General features: G+C 49.8%; 1 protein-coding gene across 1 annotated transcript in view; it reads right to left on the bottom strand.

Moving 5' to 3' along the window:
• Positions 1-21,426, bottom strand: part of ikbkb (inhibitor of nuclear factor kappa B kinase subunit beta) — a 49,413-nt gene extending 27,987 nt beyond the window's left edge. The window contains 4 exon segments of the mRNA XM_055662376.1: positions 1,051-1,145; positions 7,538-7,653; positions 20,369-20,520; positions 21,310-21,426. Of these exon segments, the coding sequence (XP_055518351.1) occupies positions 1,051-1,145; positions 7,538-7,642 (200 nt within the window). The 5' untranslated portion in view covers positions 7,643-7,653; positions 20,369-20,520; positions 21,310-21,426.
• Between the last annotated feature and the right edge of the window lie 3,610 nt (positions 21,427-25,036).

Genomic DNA, 25,036 nt, shown 5'->3' with positions numbered 1-25,036 from the left:
TGCAACAATATTTATCCACTACAGTATTAATAACGTCTGATGTAAACAGGATGCTGTTCTAAGGAACAAACTATTGCCACAGACAAAACCAGTGGTTAGCCCCTCTCTCCTACCCCCTCCCCCTCTCCCCAAGGTCCGATCCCCCCCTCACTCTCTCCCCCCCAACCTTCCCTCAATCTTGGCCTCAGTGAGAGTTCACAACAGAAAGTGCCAAGCCCAGGATCGCACGCAAGCTTCAACAACCTTGCCCCACCTCTCACCCCCCTCCACCCTCCCCACTCCACGCCACGATCTATCCAAGACTCTGAGCCCCTGCCCCCAGCTGCCTGCTCCACCAAGAGACCCAGTCCTCACTCTGCCACGGCAAGTGGTTGAAAGATGAAAGGTCCACCACGCATCAAGGCAGTGGGTCCCACCTCATGCTAAGGCCATGTATCCAGCACATGCTAAGGCCATGTGTCTCACCACATGCCCAGGCCATGGGTCCCAGCACACGTCAAGGCCATGGGTCCAGCACATGTCAAGGTCATATGTCCAACCACATGCTAAGGCCATGTGTCCCACCACATGCTAAGGTCATGTGTCCAGCACACGCCCAGGCCATGGGTCCAGCACATGTCAAGGCCTTGTGTCCCAGCACACGTCAAGGTCATATGTACAACCACATGCTAATGCCATGTGTCTCAGGACACGCCCAGGCCATGGGTCCAGCACACGTCAAGGCCATGTGTCCCACACGTCACATGGTCATATGTCCAAACCACATGCCGGTCATGTGTCCAGCACCGCCCAGGTCATGGGTTCAGCACACGTCAAGGCCATGTGTCCCAGCACACGTCAAGGTCATGCGTCCAACCACATGCTAAGGCCATGTGTCCCACCACATGCTAAGGCCATGTGTCTCAGGACACGCCCAGGCCATGGGTCCCAGCACACGTCAAGGCCATGGGTCCAGTACACATCAAGGTCATGTGTCCAACCACATGCTAGGGTCATGGGTCACCCCACCCCTCACCCCCCACAGCCCTGGTCCCTACAGAGGGACTTCACCTCTTCATGATCTGAATCTCCAGACACCAGCGCTCACGGTTCCTGGGGCTCAGCTCCTGGCGACATTGCTTGATAGCGATCTGCTCCCCCGTTTCCTGTGAAGACACCGATATCATAAACCTCCAAGTTACCAACGCTGGGCTGTTGAGTTTAGGGTTAAACACGATCGGGAGCAGAGCTGAACGGTGGTGCAGCGTGCAGTTGCACAAGACTTTGGCTAGGCTGCAGTTTCTCCCTGCTCCACACATTGCCCGCATATGGCCTGATTGTAGTTGTGAGTGGGGCATTCATACCAATGAGCTACAGATGCTGGTTTATACCAAAGATAGACACAAAGTGCTGGAGTAATTCAGCAGGTCAGGCAGTACCTCTGGAGAGAAGGAATAGGCGACGTTTCGGGTCGAGACCCTTCTTCAGACTCTTGAAAGTGCATTGAATCGCAGGGGAATCAAATACTCGAGGCAGAGTGAGAGGGGAAAGATTTAATAAGAACCTGAGGGGCAACCTTTCCACGTAGAGGGTGGTATGAATATGGAAGGAGCTGCCAGAGGGGGTAGGTGAGGAAGGTGATTTAACAGCATTGAAAGGACACTTGGACAGGAGCATGGGTAGGAAATGTTATGAGGGGATACGAGCCAAATGCTGGCAAATGGGTAGATGGGGCATCTTGGTCAGCATGGGCGAGTTGGGCCGAAGGGGCTGGCTGCGTGCTGTATGAGTCATGGTACACCAGTCATTGAAAGTAGGCATGCAGGTGCAGCAGGCAGTAAAGAAAGCGAATGGTATGTTAGCTTTCATTGCAAAAGGATTTGAGTATAGGAGCAGAGAGGTTCTACTGCAGTTGTACAGGGTCTTGGTGAGACCACACCTGGAGTATTGCGTACTGTTTTGGTCTCCAAATCTGAGGAAGGACATTATTGCCATAGAGGGAGTGCAGAGAAGGTTCACCAGACTGATTCCTGGGATGTCAGGACTGTCGTATGAAGAAAGACTGGATAGACTTGGTTTATACTCTCTAGAAATTAAGAGGGGATCTTATAGAAACTTACAGAATTCTTAAGCGGTTGGACAGGCTAGATGCAGGAAGATTGTTCCCGATGTTGGGGAAGTCCAGGACAGGGGTCACAGCTTAAGGATAAGGGGAAATCCTTTAAAACCGAGATGAGAAGAACTTTTTTCACACACATTGTGGTGATCTCTGGAACCTCTGCAGAGGGGTAGTTGAGGCAAAGTTCATTAGCTAATTTAAGAGGGAGTTAGATGTGGCCCTTGTGGCTAAGGGGATCAGGCACAGACAACCCTGGGAGCAGGGATGATCAGCCATGACAGAGTGACACACACACACACCTACACTACACTATTCCGTGACGTTTATGGCAAGATGTGGCAACTGTTATCATCGGATCGCTACGTATCTTGACGTGCAACTATGTTCTGGATTTTACGCAGAAAATGTCCTAGGTTTACAGACGTGTGGTCAACAGTGATGTTTATGAGCAGCAACAGTCTGGAGATGGATGATGACGGATGAAGAGATAAAACACATTGTGGATTAAACCGCAGAGGGGAGCAACAAACTGAATGGGCTCAGGCACAGACAACACTGGGAGCAGGGACACAGAGACACACACACACACACACACACACACACACACACACACACACACACACACACACGCACACACACACACACACACGCACACGCACACACACACACGCACACACACACACACACACGCGCACACACACACACACACACACACACACACACACACACACACACACACACACACACCACACACACACACACACACACACACACACACACAAACCAGTGAACAAGGCAGGACAAGGTGTGAAGACCTTGCACAGCAAGATTACAGAGTGTAGCTTTAAGATCAGATTGGCAAAGCTTACAGGAACTGAACAGGACAGGGTTTTTTTTCACAGAATATCTCCCTACTCTGCAAAATCCGGACACAGGCATTCGCATGTGCACTTCCTGCTGATGGATCGAACATGTTTAGTGGGATATGGGCCAAACGCGGGCAGGTGGGAATAATGTGGATGGGACATCTTGGTCGGCATGGGCAAGTTGGGCCGAAGGGCCTGTTTCCTTGCTGTGTGACTCTATAATGGGTGCCTGGAACACACTGCCAGGGGCGGTGGTGGAGGAGAGGACCATATTGGTTTAACAGACACTTAGATAGGCGCATGCATCTGCAGGATATGGATCAGTGGCAGGGAGAGATGGTTACACTAATTTCCACTGCCTGTTTGCTCTCATGTTCAGTGTGGACACAGTGGGCCGATGGGTCAGTTCCTGTGCAGCAATGTCTGTATATGCCGGGGTCAGATCGCCTGGCACGGGGGAGCTGAGTTCCCCCCTCTCCTCCCCCGATGCAGGAACTTGATCGACACGAGGCTAGAACCCAAACACCGCCGGCTACGGGAGCCAAGATCGCCCCATCAACGGAAGGCTCGAGGCCCCTGACCATGGGAGGACAAAGAAGGGAAGAGATTGAACTTTTTTTCACCTTCCATCACAGTGGGGAATGTGGTGGAGTCACTGTGGTGGAAGTTTATGTTAAAATGTGTTTTGTGTGGTGTGTTGCTTTTTATTGCAAAACCTGGACTGTAAAATGACAAATGAAATTCCTCGTATGTTGCAAAACGTACTTGGCTAATAAAGTATGATTATGATGTTTAATCAAAATAACACGATCATGCTAAACATTTACATGGCCAGTTCACACTCTGCGTGGGGCCCACAACCAATTCTGTATCCCACTGCTTTATCTCTTATGAATTGTGGGCGCAGCGGTCGAGTTGCTGCCTTGCAGCGTCAGAGATCTAGGTTCGATCCTGACTCCAGGGGCAGTCTGTACAGAGTTTGTAAGTTCTCCCCGTGACCACGTGGGTTTTCTCCTGGTGCTCCGGTTTCCTCCCACACCCCAAAGACGTGCAGGTTTGTAGGTCAATTTAGTTTAGTTTAGGATACAGGCCCATCAGCCCACTGAGTCCGTGCCGAACAGCAATCCCCGCCTATTAACACTATCCTACACACACTAGGGACCTACAAACCTGTACGTCTTTGGAGTGTGGGAGGAATCGGATCAAACCCGGGTCTCCAGCACTGCAAGCGCTGTAAGGCAGCAACTCTACCGGTGTGCCACCGTGCCGCTCTTAAACTGTGTGGGATTCCAGCAGCAGCACTTGTGTCTCAATTAAAACTTTCTTGTGTCTATAAAACACTATTGAAACAGGTCGCCAAGTTCCCTGTTGCCTTTGGGCTGAGGCCATGTGTGCTGGAGCCAGCCTCAGCATTTCCTACAGTTCAAAACAATTCAACATCTGCAAGACATTTTTCCGTAACGCAAAGTTGTGAAAGAAGAGAGACCAACAAGACTAGCTATCTATCTATCTCCTCCTCCAAAGTATAAGCTCCGCCACTAATGGAGAAACACAGAGATGGCCAGCATCAGTCACAAAGTGCCTCGCTCTGACGTACACCGACTACTAAAGCGGGCAATGGAAAGTTCGGCGGAGTTAGAAAAAGAATGACTAATAAAGGGCAGCGTCGGGCTGGGCCAGGATAAGTCAAGCAGCGTTGGGGAAAGCAGGAAGGACACACAAAACATGCCAGGGAAGCAAATCCACCATTACAAAGATTTCAAAAAAATTGTTACTTTTTTAATACCAGTCAAGGAAACTGCACGAAACTGAAATTCCACTAAAGGTGAGGGGTATTTGATCGCAGTCTTTTACCCAGAGTAGGGGAATCAAGAACCAGAGGGCATAGGTTTAAGGTGAGGGGGGAAAGATTTAATAGGAACCCGAGGGGCAACTTTTCCACACAAATGGTGGTGGGTGTTTGAACGATCTGCTGGAGGAGGCAGATACTATCGTGACGTTTAAGAAACATTTAGATAGGTTTGGCTCGAAGGGTCTACTCCTGCACCTATTGTCTATTGTCTATTGTTAGAGACAGGTACATGGATAGAGGGCAGGTTTAGAGGGATGTGGGCCAAACGCAGGCAGGTGGGACTGGTGTAGATGGGGCATGTTGGCAAGTCGGGCCTTATTCCACACTGCAAGACTCTCTACGATGGCACAGCAGTTAGCCTTACAATGCCAGAAATCTCAGATGCTGTCTGTGTGGAGTTTGCATGTTCTCCCTGTGACCAAGTGGGTTTCCTCCGGGTGCTCCGGTTTCCTCACACATCCTAAAGACGTGCGGGTTTGTAGGTGAATTGGCTTCTGTAATTTAGCCCCCTAGTGTGTTGTGGATCAGAAAGTGGGATCACATAGAACTAGTGTGGAGACTCACGTTGGGATCCTGAGTAAAAAGCAAAGTGCTGGAGGAACTCAGCGGGTCAGGCAGCATCTGTGGAGGGAATGGACAGACGACATTTTGGGCTGGTTCCTGGGCAGCATGATGGCACAGCAGTAGAGTTGCTGCCTCACAGCGCCAAGATCTGGGTCCGATCCTGATTACAGATGCTGTCTCTACGGAGTTTGTACGTTCTCCCCGTGACCACAGTGGGCCTTCTCCGGGTGCTCCGGTTTCCTCCCACGTCCCAAAGAATGTAGAATGTGGGAGGAAGCCCACGTGGCCACAGGGAGAACATGCAAACTCCACAAAGACAGTACCTGGAGTCAGGATCGTACCTGGGTCCCTGGCGCCGTGAGGCTGCAGTTGCCCCACTGTGCTGCCCAAATGTATCCATGTGTGTGCCCATGTTCTCCAGGGATGCTGTCTGACCAGCCGAGTTACTCCAGCGCTTTTTCTTTTTATCCTTATTTGTAAAACAGCATCTGCAGTTCATTTTTACTAAAGAACAGGCAATAGAAACAAGAGACAATAAATATCGCTGTCGAAAGAGTACTTGGCTTTGAAAAGCCAGCACAAGGGAAGCGTGGGAGGTTGGCAGAAGGAATAAAGAAATGAATCTTCAAGATAGATAAGGAACTCAGGGAAAATGTTAGAAGCTAATTGAGCCCGGCTGTTATTTTATATAATTGCAAACTATAGAATTATACAGCATGGATATACAACAGGCCCTTCGGCCCGACTTGCCCATGCCGACCAATATGCCCCATCTACACTAGTCCTACGAGCTTGCATTTGGCCCATGTCCCTCTAAGCCTGTCCTATCCATGTACCTGTCCAAATGTCTGTTAAATGTTGTTTTAGTTCCTGCATCAACTACCTCCTCCAGCAGCTCATTCCATGCACCCACCCCCCTCTGTGTTGTCCATCAGGTGGCTATTAAATCTTTCCCCCCTCACCTTAAACCCATGTTGTCTAGTTCTTGATTCCCCTACTCTGGGGAAAAGAGTAGTTGTACACCTCTATAGGATCAATAGACAATAAGTGCAGGAGTTGGCCATACAGCCCTTCAAGCCAGCAATGCTAATCAATGTGATCATGGCTGGTCACTTCCACATCCTGATAAACATATCAGTAAGATGCAGAACAGAGTGGGCAGATTCCTCTGGATGGCTACTTGGGCAGGAACTCCCAACTCCCCATGCATCTGGCCTTATGTGTACACACACGCACTCACACCAGGGTTAAAGAAAATGTCTGAATTCGACAAAATGATGTGAATTGGCTCAACGCCAACTAAATAACCACAGTTCACCAGGACAAGTGGGCTGGAAACGTCAGAGATCCAGCACGGAAACAGGCCCTTCGGCCAACCGAGTCCGTGCCGACCATCGATCACCCCGTACACTAGCACCATCCCACACACCAATTACAGAAGCCAATTAACCTACAAACCTGGGCGTATTTGCAGTGTGGGAGGAAACCGGAGCACCCGGAGAAAACCCACACAGGTCACGGGGAGAACGTGCAAACTCCGCACAGACAGCAGCCGCGGTCGGGATTGAACCGGGGTCTCTGTCGCCGTGAGGCAGCAACTCTACCGCTGCTAACTGTGTGGTTTCCCCCATCCTTACCTCTCAGCCTTACCTCTCTGAGCTGCTCCACCCATACGCTCCTGCCCGGTCCCTCAGGTCAGCTGGTCAGCTGCTCCTGGAGGTACCGAGGTCTAGTCGGAGGCTCAGAGGGGATAGAGCCTTCTCTGTTGCTGCTCCGGCACTCTGGAACACCCTGCCGTTGCACATCAGACAGGCCCCCTCATTGTCCATCTTCAAATCCAGTGTTAAAACGCATTTGTACTCCCTGGCTTTTGACCATGCCTGAGGCTTTGCTTCTGTTTGTGGTGTTTTTGATGTTTCTTTATTTTACATGTCTTTTCCTACTATTTCTTTTGATTGTTATTTTTGGTGTGTATTAACTTTTTTGTCAATGATTAGTGATGTACAGCACTTTGTTGCAGCTATGTTTGTTTTTAAAGTGCTCTATAAATAAAATTATTATTATTATTATTATTATCCCACTCCCTCCCTCTTCCCCACTCCCCTTTCCCCTCTCCCTGGCGCTGTGGAGCAGCAGCTCTACCCGCCGCGGTCCTACCTTGTTATTCCACCGGTTAACGTTGCCGAACCCGCCGGTGCCCAGCCGCTCCTTCATCTCCCACGCCCCGCAGCTGAGGTTCTGTGAGGAGGGCGGTCGACTCATCCTCACTCACCCTGTGGGCAACAGAGGCAGGTTAGAGGGTGGCGTTGGCAGCAATTCCCGCTCACGTTCCCCGGCGCTCCTCCCGGCCACAGGAACTCAGCGGGTGGAGCAGCTTCTGCCGAGGCTGAAGAGACAGGCGGTCTTTCGGGTTGGGATTCCACTTCAGTACTGGACACAGAGTGCTGGAGTAACTCAGCGGGTCAGGCAGCATCTGTGGAGAACATGGATAGGTGACGTTTCACAGAGTGCTGGAGTAACTCAGCGGGTCAGGCAGCATCTGTGGAGAACATGGATAGGTGACGTTTCACAGAGTGCTGGAGTAACTCAGCGGGTCAGGCAGCATCTCTGGAGAACGTGGATAGGTACAAAGTCCTGGAGTAACTCAGTGGGTCAGGCAGCATCTCTGGAGAACATGGAGAGGTGACGTTACAGATCAGAACCCTTCTTCAGACCATTTTCCTTCTGTCCCAGTCCCGACCTGAAACGTCACCCATCCATTGTCTCCAGAGATACTGCCTGACCTGTTGAATTACTCCAGCATTTTGTGTCATAGAAACATAGAAAATAGTTGCAGAAGGAGGCCATTCGGCCCTTCGAGCCAGCACCACCATTCATTGTGTTATTCAGGGCTGATCATCCAAAATCAGTACCCCGTTCCTGCCTTCTCCCCATATCCCTTGATTCCGTTAGCCCTAAGAGCTAAATAAACAAGTCAAGTTTATTTGTCACATACACATACGAGATGTGCAGTGAAATGAAAAGTGGCAATGCTCGCGGACTTTGTGCAAAAGACAAACAACAAACAACCAAACCAACTATAAACACAATCATAACACACATATTCTTTTACATATTAAATATTGGAAGGAAAAACATTCAGTAGAGTTAGTCCCTGGTGAGATAGGAGTTTACAGTCCGAATTGCCTCTGGGAAGAAACTCCTTCTCAACCTCTCCATTCTCACCGCATGGCAACGGAGGCGTTTGCCTGACCGTAGCAGCTGGAACAGTCCGTTGCAGGGGTGGAAGGGGTCTCTCATGATATTGTTGGCTCTGGGTGAATTGGCCTCCACTGCCGTCTGTGGCAGAGAATTCCACACATTCACAACTCTCTGGGTGAAAAAGTTTTTCCTCATCTCAGCCCTAAATGTGTTTCCCCTTATTCTTACACTGTGATTAAGAAGGAACTGCAGATGCTGGAAATCGAAGGTAGACAAAAGTTCTGGAGAAACTCAGCGGGTGCAGCAGCATCTATGGAGCGAAGGAAATAGGCAACGTTTCGGGCCGAAACCCTTCCGGGTTTCGGCCCGAAACGTTGTCTATTTCCTTTGTTCCATAGATAATCAGTCTGAAGAAGGGTTTTGGGCCGAAACCCTTCTTCAGACTGATGGGGGGTGGCGGGGAGAAGGAAGGAAAAAGGAGGAGGAGGAGCCCAAGGGCTGAGGGATGGGAGGAGACAGCAAGGGCTAACAAAATTGGGAGAATTCAATGTTCATGCCCGCAGGATGCAGGCTCCCCAGGCGGAATATGAGGTGCTGTTCCTCCAATTTCCGGTGTTGCTGGCTCTGGCCAAGGAGGAGACCCAGGACAGAGAGGTCGGATGGGGAATGAGAAGGGGAGTTGAAGTGCTGAGCCACCGGGAGGTCAGGTTGGTTATTGCGGACCGAGCGGAGGTGTGAGGCGCAACGTACTTTATCAGTTTATTTGTTCATGTGTGTGTATATATATATATATATATTACGGTATATGGACACACTGATCTGTTTTGTAGTCAATGCCTGCTATGTTCTGTTGTGCTGAAGCAAAGCAAGAATTTCATTGTCCTATCAGGGACACATGACAATAAACTCACTTGAACTTGAACTTGATCTGATTAAGTTTAGTCCCTTATCTCCACGTCTCACCACCAAAAACATCTTGTTGTCAGTATCAGTGCTGAAGGCAAGAGATGCAATCTGCAGCATTTTCCATATTTCAATGGTTGATTGGTATTTTATTTGTCACGTAAACAACTGCACGGTGAAATAGTGTTTGCATTTGTTACACCTGCATTCGCCACCATCTTTGATGCCGTTATTCAAAGTCCAAAGTCCAGACGGCCCGCTCGCTAGATGTTTTGGAGCAGTTCCCGTGAACCGACAATAGACAACAAGTGCAGGTGTAGGCCATTCGGCCCTTCGAGCCAGCACCGCCATTCACTGTGATCATGGCTGATCATCCACAATCAGTACCCCGTTCCTGCCTTCTCCCCATATCCCCTGACTCCGCTACTTTAAGAGCTCTATCTAGCTCTCTATTGAAAGCACCGGGAGAATCTCCCCATATCCGTTGACTCCGCTATCTTTATCGAACTCTCTCTTGAAAGCATCCAGAGAATTGGCCTCCACTGCCTTCTGAGGCAGTGAATTCCACAGATTCACAACCCTCTGGGTGAAAAAAGGTTTTTCCTCATCTCAGTCCTAAATGGGTTACCCCCTTATTCTTAAATTGTGATTAAGAAGGAACTGCAGATGCTGGAAAATCGAAGGTAGACAAAAGTGCTGGAGAAACTCAGCGGGTGCAGCAGCATCTATGGAGCGAAGGAAATAGGCATCGTTTCGGGCCGAAACCCGGAAGGGTTTCGGCCCGAAACGTTGTCTATTTCCTTCGCTCCATAGATAATCAGTCTGAAGAAGGGTTTTGGGCCGAAACGTTGCCTATTTCCTTCGTTCCATAGATAATCAGTCTGAAGAAGGGTTTTGGGCCGAAACGTTGCCTATTTCCTTCGCTCCATAGATTTCCTTCGCTCCATATATTCTTAAATTGTGACCCCTGTTTCTGGGCTCCCCCAACATCGGGAACATCTTTCCTTGTGTCTCGAAGAGGTTCTTGGCTATCTACCCCCCCCACATCAACACACAACCAGGGGCAGGAAGAGGCCATTCGGCCCCTTGGTGGTAGGCAGGGTGATGAAGAAGGCTTTTGGCACAGTAGTCTACATCAGTCAGGACATTGAGTATGGAAGTTGGAAATCGATGTCACATTGGTCATGAGTCAAGAGTGGTTTATTGTCATGTGTCCCAGATAGAACAATGAAATTCTTGCTTGCTGCAGCACAACAGAGTATGGCAACATAATATGTAGTCACGAACTGCAGATGCTGGTTTAAACCGAAGATAGGCACAAAAAGCTGGAGTAACTCAGCAGGTGAGGCAGCATCTATGGAGCGAAGGAATAGGTGACGTTTCAGGTTGAGAACTTTCTTCAGACTGATGTGGAGGTGGGGGGGGGGGGGGGGGGGGGGGGGGACGACAGTGGGCTGTGGGAGAGCTGGGAAGGGGAGGGGAAGGAGGGAGGGAGAAAGCAGGGACTACCTGAAATTGGAGACGTCAATGTTCCTACCGCTGGGGAGTAACTCAGCGAGTCAGGCAACATCTCTGGAGAGAAGGAATGGGTGACGTTTCGGGTCAAGACAGGCAGCCTCACACAAGTATCGGTCGATTCTCACATCCGAGTCACACCCAGCGTTGGCAAGTCATGGGCTTCCCTTACATTCATACAATGTCCCGGCCTCCTACACTCACCTTCCTTCCTCCTTCCACACTGTTCAGGAAGCAGCCGGCCAGTGACGAAAGCAATGCATCTTGCCCAGCACTGGGTGGACACAAAATGCTGGAGTAACTCAGCGGGACAGGCAACATCTCTGGAGAGAAGGAATGGGTGACGTTTCGGGTCGAGATCCTTCTTCAGACCAAAGATCCCGTAGGATACTAGTGCGGAGACGGGAGCCGGTTACGGAAACATCCTCGTAAAAATAAAAGTTCTTTGGGAAAAATCTTCCCCTCATTTTCAGAATTATAATTTATTAACACAAACTGTTCCCCCGCAACGTTGATTACACTGCGTCGGGTCAGGTTACTGAAATGGATGAAAAAAAGGCCCCACGTTTCGCTCCGTTGCGTACTACACGTCAGCCCATTGCATTTAGCAGGAGTGGTCTATCTTGCTCCGCTATAGGATCTTTGCTTCAGACTGACAAGTGTCTTGTCCAGCACCGGCCCGTCCGACACTCTGCCTCTGCCGAGTACACACCGCTCAGATGTGCTTTACCATGGACAGCTCACATCACTATAGTTTAGTTTAGAGATACAGCGTGGAAACAGGCCCTTCGGCCCATCGAGACCATGCTGACCAATGATCACCTGCTCACTGGTTCTACCCTACACACACCAGCGACGATTTAAAGAAGCCAATTAACCAACAAACCTGCACGTCTTTGTGATGTGGGGGGAAACCCGGAGACGTGTGGGTTTGTACGTTAATTGTCCTTCTGTAAACAGCCTCTACTGTGTCGGGAGTGGATGAGCAGGTGGGAAAATGATAAAACTATCGACAACGTGTGATCGATGGTCGACGTCGACATTAAACAACAGACAATAGGTGCAGGAGTAGAGGCCATTCGGCCCTTCGAGCCAGCACCGCCATTCAATGTGATCATGGCTGATCATCCACAATCAGTACCCCGTTCCTGCCTTCTCCCCATATCCCCTATCTTTAAGAGCCCTATCTAGCTCTCTCTTGAAAGCATCCAGAGAACCTGCCTCCACCGCCCTCTGAGGCAGAGAATTCCACAGACTCACCACTCTCTGTGAAAAAGTGTTTTCTCGTTTCCGTTCTAAATGATTCATTAAAGTGTGTATAAACTGTTTATTCTTAAACTGTGGCCCCTGGTTCTGGACTATAACAACATCGGGAACATGTTTCCTGCCTCTAGCGTGTCCAAACCCTTAACACTCTTATATGTTTCAATAAGATCCCCTCTCATCCTTCTAACCTCCAGAGTGTACAAACCCAGCCGCTCCATTCTCTCAGCATATGACAGTCCTGCCATCCTGGGAATTAACCTGGTGAACCTACGCTGCACTCCCTCAGTAGCAAGACTCAGTGGGCCAAAGTTTCTGTGCTGTATCTTTCAATCGATCATAAACCTCAGTACGTTGCGAAAGACACACAGCCACCAAAGTAAACATGTAGCCTGGTAATCGCGACCCCTTATCTCCCGTTCAAGCGCGTACTGCCGCTCGCAATATCCGCAATCAACTTCGATTACTGACAGTGGCCGATGGAATACAGATGAAACCTTGCCGATACTGCAGTCGTGAGTGACGATGATGGAAACACTCAACTTTGTAAAGTTACGGGAACTGAAAAACTCTGACAAACAAATACAAAGCTCAACTTTGGACCAAGGAAGCCAGCTTCTTTATATGTGATGCTGAGTTACTCCAGCACTTTGTAATTTTTTTGTGTAAACCTGCATCTGCAGTTCCTTGTGCCTGACGCTGTCATCCCTGTCTGCAGCATCTGCACCACCTACAGGAGCAAAACAGTGAGTCGGGAAGGTACACAAAAAAATGCTGGAGAAACTCAGCGGGTGCAGCAGCATCTATGGAGCAAAGGAAATAGGCAACGTTTCGGGCTGAAACCCTTCTTCAGAATGATCGGGGGCGGGGGTGGGCGGGGACAAGAAAGGAAAAAGGAGGAGGAGCCCGAAGGCTGGGGGGTGGGAGGAGACAGCAGGGGGGCTGAGGAAGGGGAGGAGACAGCAAGGACTAACAAAATTGGGAGAATTCGATGTTCATGCCCCCGGGGTGCAGACTCCCCAAACGGAATATGAGGTGCGGTTCCTCCAATTTCCGGTGCTGCTCGCTGTGGCCATGGAGGAGACCCAGGACAGAGAGGTCGGAGACGGAGTGGGAGGGGGAGTTGAAGTGCTGAGCCACCGGGAGGTCAGCTTGGTTATTGCGGACCGAGCGGAGGTGTTCGGCGAAACGATCGCCCAACCTCCGCTTGGTCTCACCGATATAGATCTGCTGACATCTAGAGCAGCGGACGCAATAGATGAGGTTGGAAGAGATGCAGGTAAACCTCTGTCGCACCTGGAACAATTGCTTGGGTCCTTGAACGGAGTCGAGGGGGGAGAGGGGGGGAAACGATCGCCCAACCTCCGCTTGGTCTCACCGAAACAGTGAGTCGGGAAGGATCACCATTCCTCTCTGGGTTTTTCTCACAAGTTGTCCTCCCTTAGAAGAGAGAAGCAAGGAACTGCAGATGCTGATTTACAAAACAAAACTCATACAAAGTGCTGGAGTCACTCGGCGGTTGAGATGCTGCCTGACCCTCTGAGTTACTCCAGCACTCTGTGTCTATCTAATGTAAACCAGCATCTGCAGTTCCTTCCTACTCATTCATGGTATGTTACCTTATTTGTCATTTAGACAATTGACAATAGGTGCAGGATGAGGCCATTCAGCCCTTCGAGCCAGCACCGCCATTCAATATGATCATGGCTGATCATCTAAAATCAGTACCCGGTTCCTGCTTTTTCCCCATATCCCTTGATTCCTCAGATACATCTTAGACAAGCATCTCAGATAAGAAGGGTCTCGTCACCTATTCCTTCGCTCCATAGATGCTTCCGCACCCGCTGAGTTTCTCCAGCTTTTTTTTCTCTACCATCAGATACAGTACAACTGTTCAAGAAGGAACTGCAGATGCTGGAAAATCAAAGGTGGACAAAAATGCTGGAGAAACTCAGCGGGTGCGGCAGCATCTATGGAGCGAAGGAAATAGGCAACGTTTCGGCCCGAAACCCTTCTTCAGACTCCTGTTGCTGATCTATCTATCCCCATTCTCTTGGCTTCTCCCCATAACATCTGACACCTGCACACATGTGGAACGATCTCAACTAAAAACTTATGTTCAAGAAGGAACTGCAGATGCTGGAAAATCGAAGGTAGACAAAAGTGCTGGAGAAACTCAGCGGGTGCAGCAGCATCTATGGAGCGAAGGAAATAGGCAACGTTTCGGGACGAAACCCGGAAGGGTTTCGGCCCAAAACGTTGCCTATTTCCTTCAGTCTGAAGAAGGGTCTCTACCCGAAACGTTGCCTATTTCCTTCGCTCCATAGATGCTGCCGCACCCACTGAGCTACAGTACAACTGTCTAGCAGTGTGTAGGAAGGAACTGCAGTTGCTGGTTTAAACCGAAGATAGACACAAAAAGCTGGAGTAACTCAGCAGGACAGGCAGCATCTCCCATCCCTTCTCTCCAGAGATGCTGCCTGTCCCGCGGAGTTACTCCAACATTTTGTGTCTATCTTCAGTTTAAAGCAGGCATCTGCATTTTCCTGCGGACAGAGTGTACAGCCCCGCCAGTTTGGCGCCATTATCAAGCCCCAGTTGTAGTAAGTGCAGAGTTCTTGATCTGACCATGAAGGTCTGTTGAACTGGCGACATCCAGGGGCATTTAACAGGTCCCCCGCATCGACCAAGAATTATTTATTTTTAAAAATGCATTTCGCATAAAAGAAATCCTCTGGGGTTTCTGATTCATTACCAAGAAAAACTCTATTCAATTGCTTCCTTCCGAACAGAACCCAGAGCTCATTGTGCCTGAAATGTTGAACAAAAATTCACTGATCCCCCTGCCTCACACTCTTGTGAAAACACAATGTTATCGTTCACTCCTTTCTCCAACATTCCAGCCTCAACCCCCTCCATTCACCAAGAAAACAGCAGCTATTTTTCAGCATAAATTCCAATGAGAGCAACTTTAATCTCTATCTGAAATTGTTAGGTGGTGATCCCTTCTTGGTTTCTTGTTCCTCCAAAATATTCCAAGTGGAATTTAAACTGGAGGTGGTGAAGGGAGGGTTTAAGCCAGAAAGGGTTATTTGGAAGATACTGGGTTCCACCCCAGAGAATTCAGAAGTTTGGTGACACTCGCTTCTCTCCCACAGGTGTTAGTAACAAATCGAGCTGCCTGTCTTTGGACACGTTCAATGGAAGAAATGTTTTTATCTGTGTATGGGTCCCATGCTGCAACTGCGTAGACCAAATGAGGCCTAACGAGGGTGAAGTTAAGCTTCTCCTTGTCAGAAGTTGAACAATGATGAAAGTTGCGCCTCAGAATGTTTAGGACACCTGTTGCTTTCACCGTTGCATGATGAGCCTGACCATTCCAATGCAGATCATTCTGCAATTTGATGCCAAGATACTTGGTTTGTTTGGATTGTTCAAGGGTGGCACCAAGTATATTGTAAGATGTTTCACCTGGATTCCTCTTTCTGGTGACACGCATGGTTTCACATTTGGAAGGGTTGAACTGCATGCCCCATTGTTGTGACCACTCAACCATAGTATCGAGATCCCTGGATTCTGGGGGGGCAAGTTTCTGCAACGTGAATGCACCGGATAGAATGTCACGATTTCACGACCTCCGCAATTCACTGTTGCACCGAACACCACAGCCCCTCCCGGCTTGGACCTGCCCCGCAAAGAGTGGGTCGCCCTGGACCAGCTCCGTACAAGGGTCGGCCGGTTCAACGCCAACATGCATCACTGGGGGCTGCATCCATCGACTGCCTGCGTGTGTGGAGCAGACCAGCAAACAGCGCAGCAGCACAGCATTATCGACTGCGCTGTCCTCCGCCCTCCCTGGTGGAGGGGTTGACCTCACAGCCCTCGACAACAGCAACATTGAACTGGCTCCAGCTCCTGGAGACCGTTACATAACCTCTGCTGCCTCAAACGCAGGAAGAAGTAGAATGTCAGATAACCAGCCTTTCCAGTTTGTGGCCGAGCTGTCCGCTTCCAATGCAAGGTCAAACACGTCATTGTTTCCAAAGATCCTACAGCGAGCAAGATAGTCCACTTGACGAAACAGATGTGTCATAGAAACATAGAAACATAGAAATTAGGTGCAGGAGTAGGCCATTCGGCCCTTCGAGCCTGCACCGCCATTCAATATGATCATGGCTGATCATCCAACTCGGTATCCCGTACCTGCCTTCTCTCCATACCCCCTGATCCCCTTAGCCACAAGGGCCACATCTAACTCCCTCTTAAATATAGCCAATGAACTGGCCTCAACTACCCTCTGTGGCAGAGAATTCCAGAGATTCACCACTCTCTGTGTGAAAATAGTTTGTCTCATCTCGGTTTTAAAGGATTTCCCCCTTATCCTTAAGCTGTGACCCCTTGTCCTGGACTTCCCCAACATCGGGAGCAATCTTCCTGCATCTAGCCTGTCCAACCCCCTTAAGAATTTTGTAAGTTTCTATAAGATCCCCTCTCAATCTTCTAAATTCTAGAGAGTATAAACCAAGTCTATCCCGTCTTTCTTCATAAGACAGTCCTGACATCCCAGGAATCAGTCTGGTGAACCTTCTCTGCACTCCCTCTATGGCAATAATGTCCTTCCTCAGATTTGGAGACCAAAACTGTACGCAATACTCCAGATGTGTCCACCTGATATCTCTGACTAATCAAAGTGGAAATGGAGCGTTCATCCATGGGACGAGGAGCGTGGTGTCACGACAACAACCCTTCCTCTCAAAGGCAACAAGATGAAAGAACTAGTCATCCACTTGAGGAAACGGGGTGGCGTCCATGGAGATAGTCGGCAGCTCCATGTTCCCAGGGATTGGAATCACACTGACTCCACAATCCTGACAGCTCGCCAACGCCTTCACTGCCCGAGATAACTGTATTCCCACTAGGAGTCAACAGCAACGCAGTGGTAGAGCAGCTTCCTCCCGGCACCAGAGACCCGGGTTCAGTCCGTTGTTGGGTGGAAGGGGTCTCCCATGATTTTATTGGCTCTGGATTTTATTGGCTCAAAGGGTGGTGGGTGTGTGGAACAAGCTGCCAGAGGAGGTAGTTGAGGCTGGGACTATTCCAACGTTTAAGAAGCAGTAAAGACAGGTACATGGATAGGACAGGTTTGGAGGGATAGGGACCAAACGCTGGCAGGCGGGACTAGTGTAGGTGGGACATGTTGGTCGGTGTGGACAAATCCTGTCTATGACTATGGCTTCATCAGAGAACTTTAAAAAATCTTACTCTGGCTGTTTCACTCACTCCAGGATAAACCCAACTCCTTGATTTTCTCACTGACGTCAATACTTCATTACTGTTGCAGGAAGGAATTGCAGACGCTGGTTTAAACCGAAGATAGACGCAAAATGCTGGCAACTTCATGACTTCCTTACTCTCAGATATTTTATTTACATTGATCTTCATGGATTTCCTGCCCCAGATAACATTAAAAATAGCAGGAGCTACAATGCCCTATTTACATTAACACGATGATCAGTTTTCTAAGAACAGTTGCAATTTAGTTAGTCATTCATTCGCAATGCTCGTTTCCGTGTGTGATCGCATCTTTTCAATCTGAGACAAGAGGGCCGAATGACGTTATGTACGTTTTAGTTTTTAGTGGGTTGTCCTCTCGCCCCTTTGCAGCAGTTTCTGGGACCCCCTCCCCCCTCCCCCCCCACACCCCATTCATAGTCGCACCAAACACCTTGTGGCCGGGCAAGGAGAAGGGCGATGGCTCACGGGACGATCGCACGATTACTGTTCACAGACTCACACTAGTATTGTAGTTATTCACTATTATAGAAACATAGAAATTAGGTGCAGGAGTAGGCCATTCGGCCCTTCGAGCCTGCACCGCCATTCAATATGATCATGGCTGATCATCCAACTCAGTATCCCGTACCTGCCTTCTCTCCATACCCCTTGATCCCCTTAGCCACAAGGGCCACATCTAACTCCCTCTTAAATATAGCCAATGAACTGTGGCCTCAACTACCCTCTGTGGCAGAGAGTTCCAGAGATTCACCACTCTCTGTGTGAAAAAAGTTCTTCTCATCTCGGTTTTAAAGGATTTCCCCCTTATCCTTATTATGGTCATCAAAGGTGGTGCAGCGGGTAGTGCCGCTGCATTGTAGCGCCAGACACCCGGGTTCGATCCCGACTTGCGGAGTTTGCGCACGTTCTCCCTGTGACTGCGTGGGTTTCTTCCGGGTGCTCCGGTTTTCTCCCCGATCCCAAAGACGTGCAGGTTTGTAGGTTAATTGGCTTCTGCAATTTGTAAATTGTCCCTAGTGTGAAAGATAGTGCTTGTGTACGGGGAGATTGCTGGTCGATGCGGACTAGCTGGACTGGAGGGCCCGTTTGTAATCTCTATCTCTAAAGTCTAGAGTTATTGAATTGCATTTGTATGTTATTTATTATCGATGTGTATAATGTTTACAGGCCCGTTGTGCTGTAGCAAGTAAGAACTGCATGTTCCATTGTGGTGGAAGGAACTACAGATGCTGGTTTACACCGAAGATAGGCGCACAATGCTGGTAGAGGGGCATTGATCCCTCCGATTATCAACGTCCCTTAGTGCCCAATCATTCAGGGCCCATGTCCTGCCCCAAATTCCATGATCACAAAACTGCTGGGAATTAAATTGCATCTGCCAAATGGTCCACCCAGTTCTCCAACTGATATCTCTGACTAATCAAAGTGGAAATGGAGCGTTCATCCATGGGACGAGGAGCGTGGTGTCGCGCCAACAACCCTTCCCCTCAAAGGCAACAAGATGAAAGAACTAGTCATCCACTTGAGGAAACGGGGTGGCGTCCATGGAGATAGTCGGCAGCTCCATGTTCCCAGGGATTGGAATCACACTGACTCCACAATGTGCTCGCCAACACCTTCACTGCCCGAGATAACTGTATTCCCACTGGGAGTCACAGCGACACAGTGGTAGAGCAGCTTCCTCCCGGCACCAGAGACCCGGATTCGATCCCCGCCTCTGATGCTGTCTGTGTGGAGTTTGCACGTTCTCCCAGTGACTGCGTGGGTCTCATAGAAACATAGAAAATAGGTGCAGGAGTAGAGGCCATTCGGCCCTTCGAGCCTGCACCGCCATTCAATACGATCATGGCTGATCATCCAACTCAGTATCCCATCCCTGCCTTCTCTCCATACCCCCTGATCCCTTTAGCCACAAGGGTCACATCTAACTCCCTCTTAAATACAGCCAATGAACTGTGGCCTCAACTACTTTCTGTGGCAGAGAATTCCACAGATTCACCACTCTCTGTGTGAATTTATTTTTATCTCATCTCGGTCCTAAAAGACTTCCCCCCTTATCCTTAAACTGTGACCCCTTGTTCTGTACTTCCCCAACATCGGGAACCATCTTCCTGCATCTAGCCTGTCCAACCCCTTAAGAATTTTGTAAGTTTCTATAAGATCCCCCCTCAATCTTCTAAACTCTAGCGAGTACAAGCCGAGTCTATCCAGTCTTTCTTCATATGAAAGTCCTGACATCCCAGGAATCAGTCTGGTGAACCCTCTCTGTACTCCCTCTATGGCAAGAACGTCTTTCCTCAGATTAGGAGTCCAAAACTGTACGCAATTGTACTGTACTGTCTCCTCCAGTTTCCTCCCACATCCCAAAGACGCGGGGGTTGGTAGGTTAATCGGCCCCTCTGTAAATTGTCCACGGTGTGCAGGGAGAGGATGAGGAAGTGGGATAACGTGGAACTAGCGTGAACGGGTGATCGCTGGGCGGCACTGACACGCTGGGCTCTGTCCAAGCTGTATCTCTGCACTAAACCAAGACCGAGGAAATTCTGCAGTTCGCCAATGACTCTTACCAATTTCTACAGATGCACCAGTAAAAACAGCCTGTCGTGATGCATCACAGCTTGGTTTGGAAGCGTCACTGCCCAAGAGTTGTAGAGGTAGCCCAGTCCATCACACAAACTGCACCCCGCCACCCCCGTCCCCCCCTCTCACCCCATTGACTCCATTCACATTTAACGCTGCCTCGGGAAAGCAGCCACTCCGATCATCCCCATCTCTCCCCTCTCCTGCTGAGTACACGATACAAATACGTACCACCAGATGCAGGATCACCTTGTGTGGGAAGGAACTGCAGATGCTGGTTTACACCGAAGATCGAGCCAACATGCTGGAGTCATTCAATGGGACGTGCAGCACCTCTGGAGAGAAGCAATGGGTGACGTTTCGGTTCAAGACCCTTCTTCAGGCTGAGATAAAGGGGAGAGGGAGATTAGAGATAGTGAAGGGTAAGGTGTGAAAACGACAGATCAAAGCAGACAGGTAGACAAAAATGCTGGAGAAACAGCTTCTTCCCTGTTTTTGGACAATTGAACCGTCATGAGCAGGGATTTAGACCCGAGAGGGGAGGAGAGGAGGAGGAGAGAGGGAGAGAGGGGGATAGAGGAGGAGAGAGAGGAGGAGGGAGGAGGGAGAGAGGGAGGGAGGGGGAGAGGGAGGGAGAGAGGAGGGAGGGAGAGGGGAGAGGAGGGAGGGGAGAGAGAGAGGGAGAGAGAGAGAGAGAGAGGGGAGAGAGAGAGGAGGAGGAGGGAGGGAGAGAGGGGGAGAGGGAGAGAGAGGAGGAGGGAGAGAGGAAGAGATGGAGGGAGGGAGAGAGAGGAGGAGGGAGGGGAGGGAGGGAGAGAGGAGGAGGGAGAGGGGGGGAGGGAGAGGAGGGGGGGAGGGAGGGAGGGAGAGAGGGAGAGAGGGAAGGAGAGAGGGAGGGAGAGGGAGGGAGAGAGGGAGGGAGGGAGGGAGGGAGAGAGGGAGGGAGGGAGGGAGAGAGGGAGAGAGGGAGGGGAGGGAGGAGAAGACAGAGGGGAGAAGGAGAGAGAGAGGGAGAGGAGGGAGAGAGGGAGGGAGGGAGGGAGAGGGAGGGAGGGAGGGAGAGAGGGAGGGAGAGAGGAGAGAGGGGGAGGGAGGGAGGGAGGGAGGGGGAGGGAGAGAGAGGAGGGAAGGAGGAGGGAGGGAGGGAGGAGCGGGGCAGCAGCGCCACTTACCGGTTCCCGGGCGCGGTTGGGCCGTTACTGTGTGTGGGGGGGGGAGGGGGGGGGTAGGAGCCGCTCGGCCCGTCGCTCCTCTGCCCGCCCTGCGCCGGCGCCTTCGGCAACTTCCGGGTATGCGCGGGGCGACGGGACACGTGACCGGCTGCCCCCACGTGACCCACAGTAGCATAACTAGGCTAACTAGCACCAACTAGTTGACTAAACCAGGAGCCGGCTAGTAAACCCAGGGTAACTAGATGCAAATAGTGGAAATCTTTAAAGCTTAAAACCTCATGAAACAGGCCCTTCGGCCCACCATGTCCATGCTAGCCCTTTCCCCCCCATCTACAGTCACTCAATTATCCCATTTGCCTGCATTCAATCTATTTCTAGATGTAACGGCTGTTGAATGTTTAGTAGAGTGTTAAATTTGTTCATGATACATGTATTTTTTATTTTCATTTCTATTTATTTTTTCATGCACACTGAATGGACACTGGTTGAGCAACGTTTTTTTGTTTCCTCTGGGTATGCGAATACTCAGGAAATGACAATAAAGATATACTATACAATACAATACAATAACATAGAAACATAGAAACATAGAACTTAGGTGCAGGAGTAGGCCATTCAGCCCTTCGAGCCTGCACCGCCATTCAATATGATCATGGCTGATCATCCAACTCAGTATCCCATCCCTGCCTTCTCCCCATACCCCCTGATCCCTTTAGCCACAAGGGCCACATCTAACTCCCTCTTAAATATAGCCAATGAACTGTGGCCTCAACTACCCTCTGTGGCAGAGAGTTCCAGAGATTCACCACTCTCTGTACCTTGTGTAGGTTGGAACTGCAGATGCTGGTTTAAACCGAAGACAGACACAAAATGCTGGAGATCTCAGCGGGACAGGCAGCATGTGGATAAATCAAATTCAGATTCAATTTTAATTGTCATTGTCAGTGTACAGTACAGAGACAACGAAATGCATTAGACAACGAAATGCAAATGTTAGCATTCATAGCAAAAAGATTTGAGTATAAGAGCAGGGAGGTTCTACTGCAGTTGTACAAGGTCTCCTAATCTGAGGAAAGACATTCTTGCCATAGAGGGAGTACAGAGAAGGTTCACCAGACTGATTCCGATATTGGGGAAGTCCAGGACAAGGGGTCACAGTTTAAGGATAAGGGGGAAATCTTTTATGACCGAGATGAGAAAAACATTTTTCACACAGAGAGTGGTGAATCTGTGGAATTCTCTGCCACAGAAGGTAGTTGAGGGCACAGTTCATTGGATATATTTAAGAGGGAGTTAGATGTGGCCATTGTGGCTAAAGGGATCAGGGGGTATGGAGAGAAGGCAGGTATGGGATATTGATTTGGATGATCAGCCATGATCATATTGAATGGCGGTACAGGCTCGAAGGGCCGAATGGCCTACTCCTGCACCCATTTTCTATGTTTCTATGTTTCTATCTCCGGAGAGGAGGAATGGGTGGCACTTTAGGTCGAGACCCTTCTTCAGACTGAGGGAAGTCTCTCAGTCCTCTCAGTCTGAAGAAGTGTCCCAACCTGAAACGTCACCTAGCTCCACATGCTCTCCAGAGATGCTGCCTGACCCACTGAGTTACCTCCAGCAACTTTGTGTGTCTCCATGTCCACACTGTCAGATTGTAAGCAAAGATCATAGAGATCTTTGGTGGTAAGTTACTTGGTGGATAGGTGATGTTTCAGGTTGCGCGGCACGGTGGCGCAGCAGTGGAGTTGCTGCCTTACAGCGACAGAGACGCAGGTTCGATCCCGGTGTCCGGTGCTGTCTGTAAGGAGTTTGTTTGTTTGTGCGTTCCCCCCATGAACTGTGTGGGTTTTCTCCGAGATCGTCGGTTTCCAAAGACGTACAGGTTTGTAGGTCAATTGGGTTGGTATAAATGTGATTTTTTAGTGTGTAGGATAGTGTTGATGTGTGGGGGTCGCTGGCCGGCGGGCGACTCTGTGGGCCGAAGGGCCTGTTTCCACGCTGTATAGAAACATAGAAAACATAGAAACATAGAAATAGGTGCAGGAGTAGGCCATTCGGCCCTTCGAGCCTGCACCGCCATTCAATATGATCATGGCTGATCATCCAACTCAGTATCCCGTACCTGCCTTCTCTCCATACCCCCTGATCCCCTTAGCCACAAGGGCCACATCTAACTCCCTCTTAAATATAGCCAATGAACTGGCCTCAACTACCCTCTGTGGCAGAGAGTTCCAGAGATTCACCACTCTCTGTGTGAAAAAAGTTCTTCTCATCTCAGTTTTAAAGGATTTCCCCTTTATCCTTAAGCTGTGACCCCTTGTCCTGGACTTCCTTAACATCGGGAACAATCTTCCTGCATCTAGCCTGTCCAACCCCTTAAGAATTTTGTAAGTTTCTATAAGATCCCCTCTCAATCTTCTAAACTCTAGAGAGTATAAACCAAGTGTATCCAGTCTTTCTTCATAAGACAGTCCTGACATCCCAGGAATCAGTCTGGTGAACCGTCTCTGCACTCCCTCTATGGCAATAATGTCCTTCCTCTAAAACGACACTGTTCACCTCTCACTCGCAGTTTGCTTGGCTGTGCACTTTCCGTGCACTTGTTTAATGGGTCGGGGTTCCTGGCAAATGCCTCTGAAGCGCTGATTGCAAGGAATGCCAGGAATCTGAGCAATAAACATAGGAGGGGTGCTTATTACAGATGCCACAGCTACTCCGGGAAGGACAGTGGGCTTGTCTACATAACAACAGGGAGATTGGAATTCTGAAACACACAATCCTGAAAGCATTCAGACCGTGTTATAGACACAGGGAACTGGTGCCAAATGGTTATGGGGAGAAGGCAAAAAAAATGGGATTAGGAGGCAGAGATCAGCCATGATTGAATGGCAGAGTAGACTCGATGGGCCGAATGGCCTAATTCTACTCCTATAACTTGCGAACTGCAAATGCCGGTTTACAGAAAAATGACACAAAGTGCTGGAGTAACTCAGCAGGTCAGGCAGCATCTGTGGAGAACATGGATAGGTGACGTTTTACAGAGTGCTGGAGTAACTCAGCGGGTCAGGCAGCATCTGTGGAGAACATGGATAGGTGACGTTTCACAGAGTGCTGGAGTAACTCAGCGGGTGCAGCAGCATCTATGGAGTGAAGGAAATAGGCAACGTTTCGGGCCGAAACCCTTCCGGGTTTCGGCCCGAAACGTTGTCTATTTCCTTTGTTCCATAGATAATCAGTCTGAAGAAGGGTTTCTTTATTATTAGTATATTCGAGTTTAGATTCGAGATGCAGCATGGAACCAGGCCCTTCGGCCCACCGAGTCCGCGCTGACCATCGATCATCACGTATGCTAGTTCTACCATACACACACTGGGGACAATTTACAGAAGCCAAATTAACCTGCAAACCTGCACGTCTTTGGAGTGTGGTTGGAAACCAGAGCACCCAGAGGAACCCCACGCGGTCACAGGGAGAGCGTGCAACATCCAGCACCCGTGGTCACGATGGAACCCGGGTCTCTGGCGCTGTGAGGCAGCAACTCTACTGATGTGCCACCGTGCCGCCTACGTGGGAGGGTAGAGGGGGGTGACTGGCTGCTGTATCAGCTCCTGAGGGGCGGCTGGGGACAAGAATAGAGGCAGCAGCGAGTGACGTTAGGCCAGCGCGGTTACTGAACAATGAGCCGAAGCTGTCAGCAGGAAGTTACTGAACGAGGTGTGTCGGTGAG

This window comes from Leucoraja erinacea, chromosome 35, assembly GCF_028641065.1.
Source record: "Leucoraja erinacea ecotype New England chromosome 35, Leri_hhj_1, whole genome shotgun sequence".
In the NCBI taxonomy this organism is placed as follows: Eukaryota; Metazoa; Chordata; class Chondrichthyes; order Rajiformes; family Rajidae; genus Leucoraja; species Leucoraja erinaceus.
Note: the sequence above shows the minus strand (reverse complement) of the source record. Positions and strands in the feature narration are given on the sequence as shown.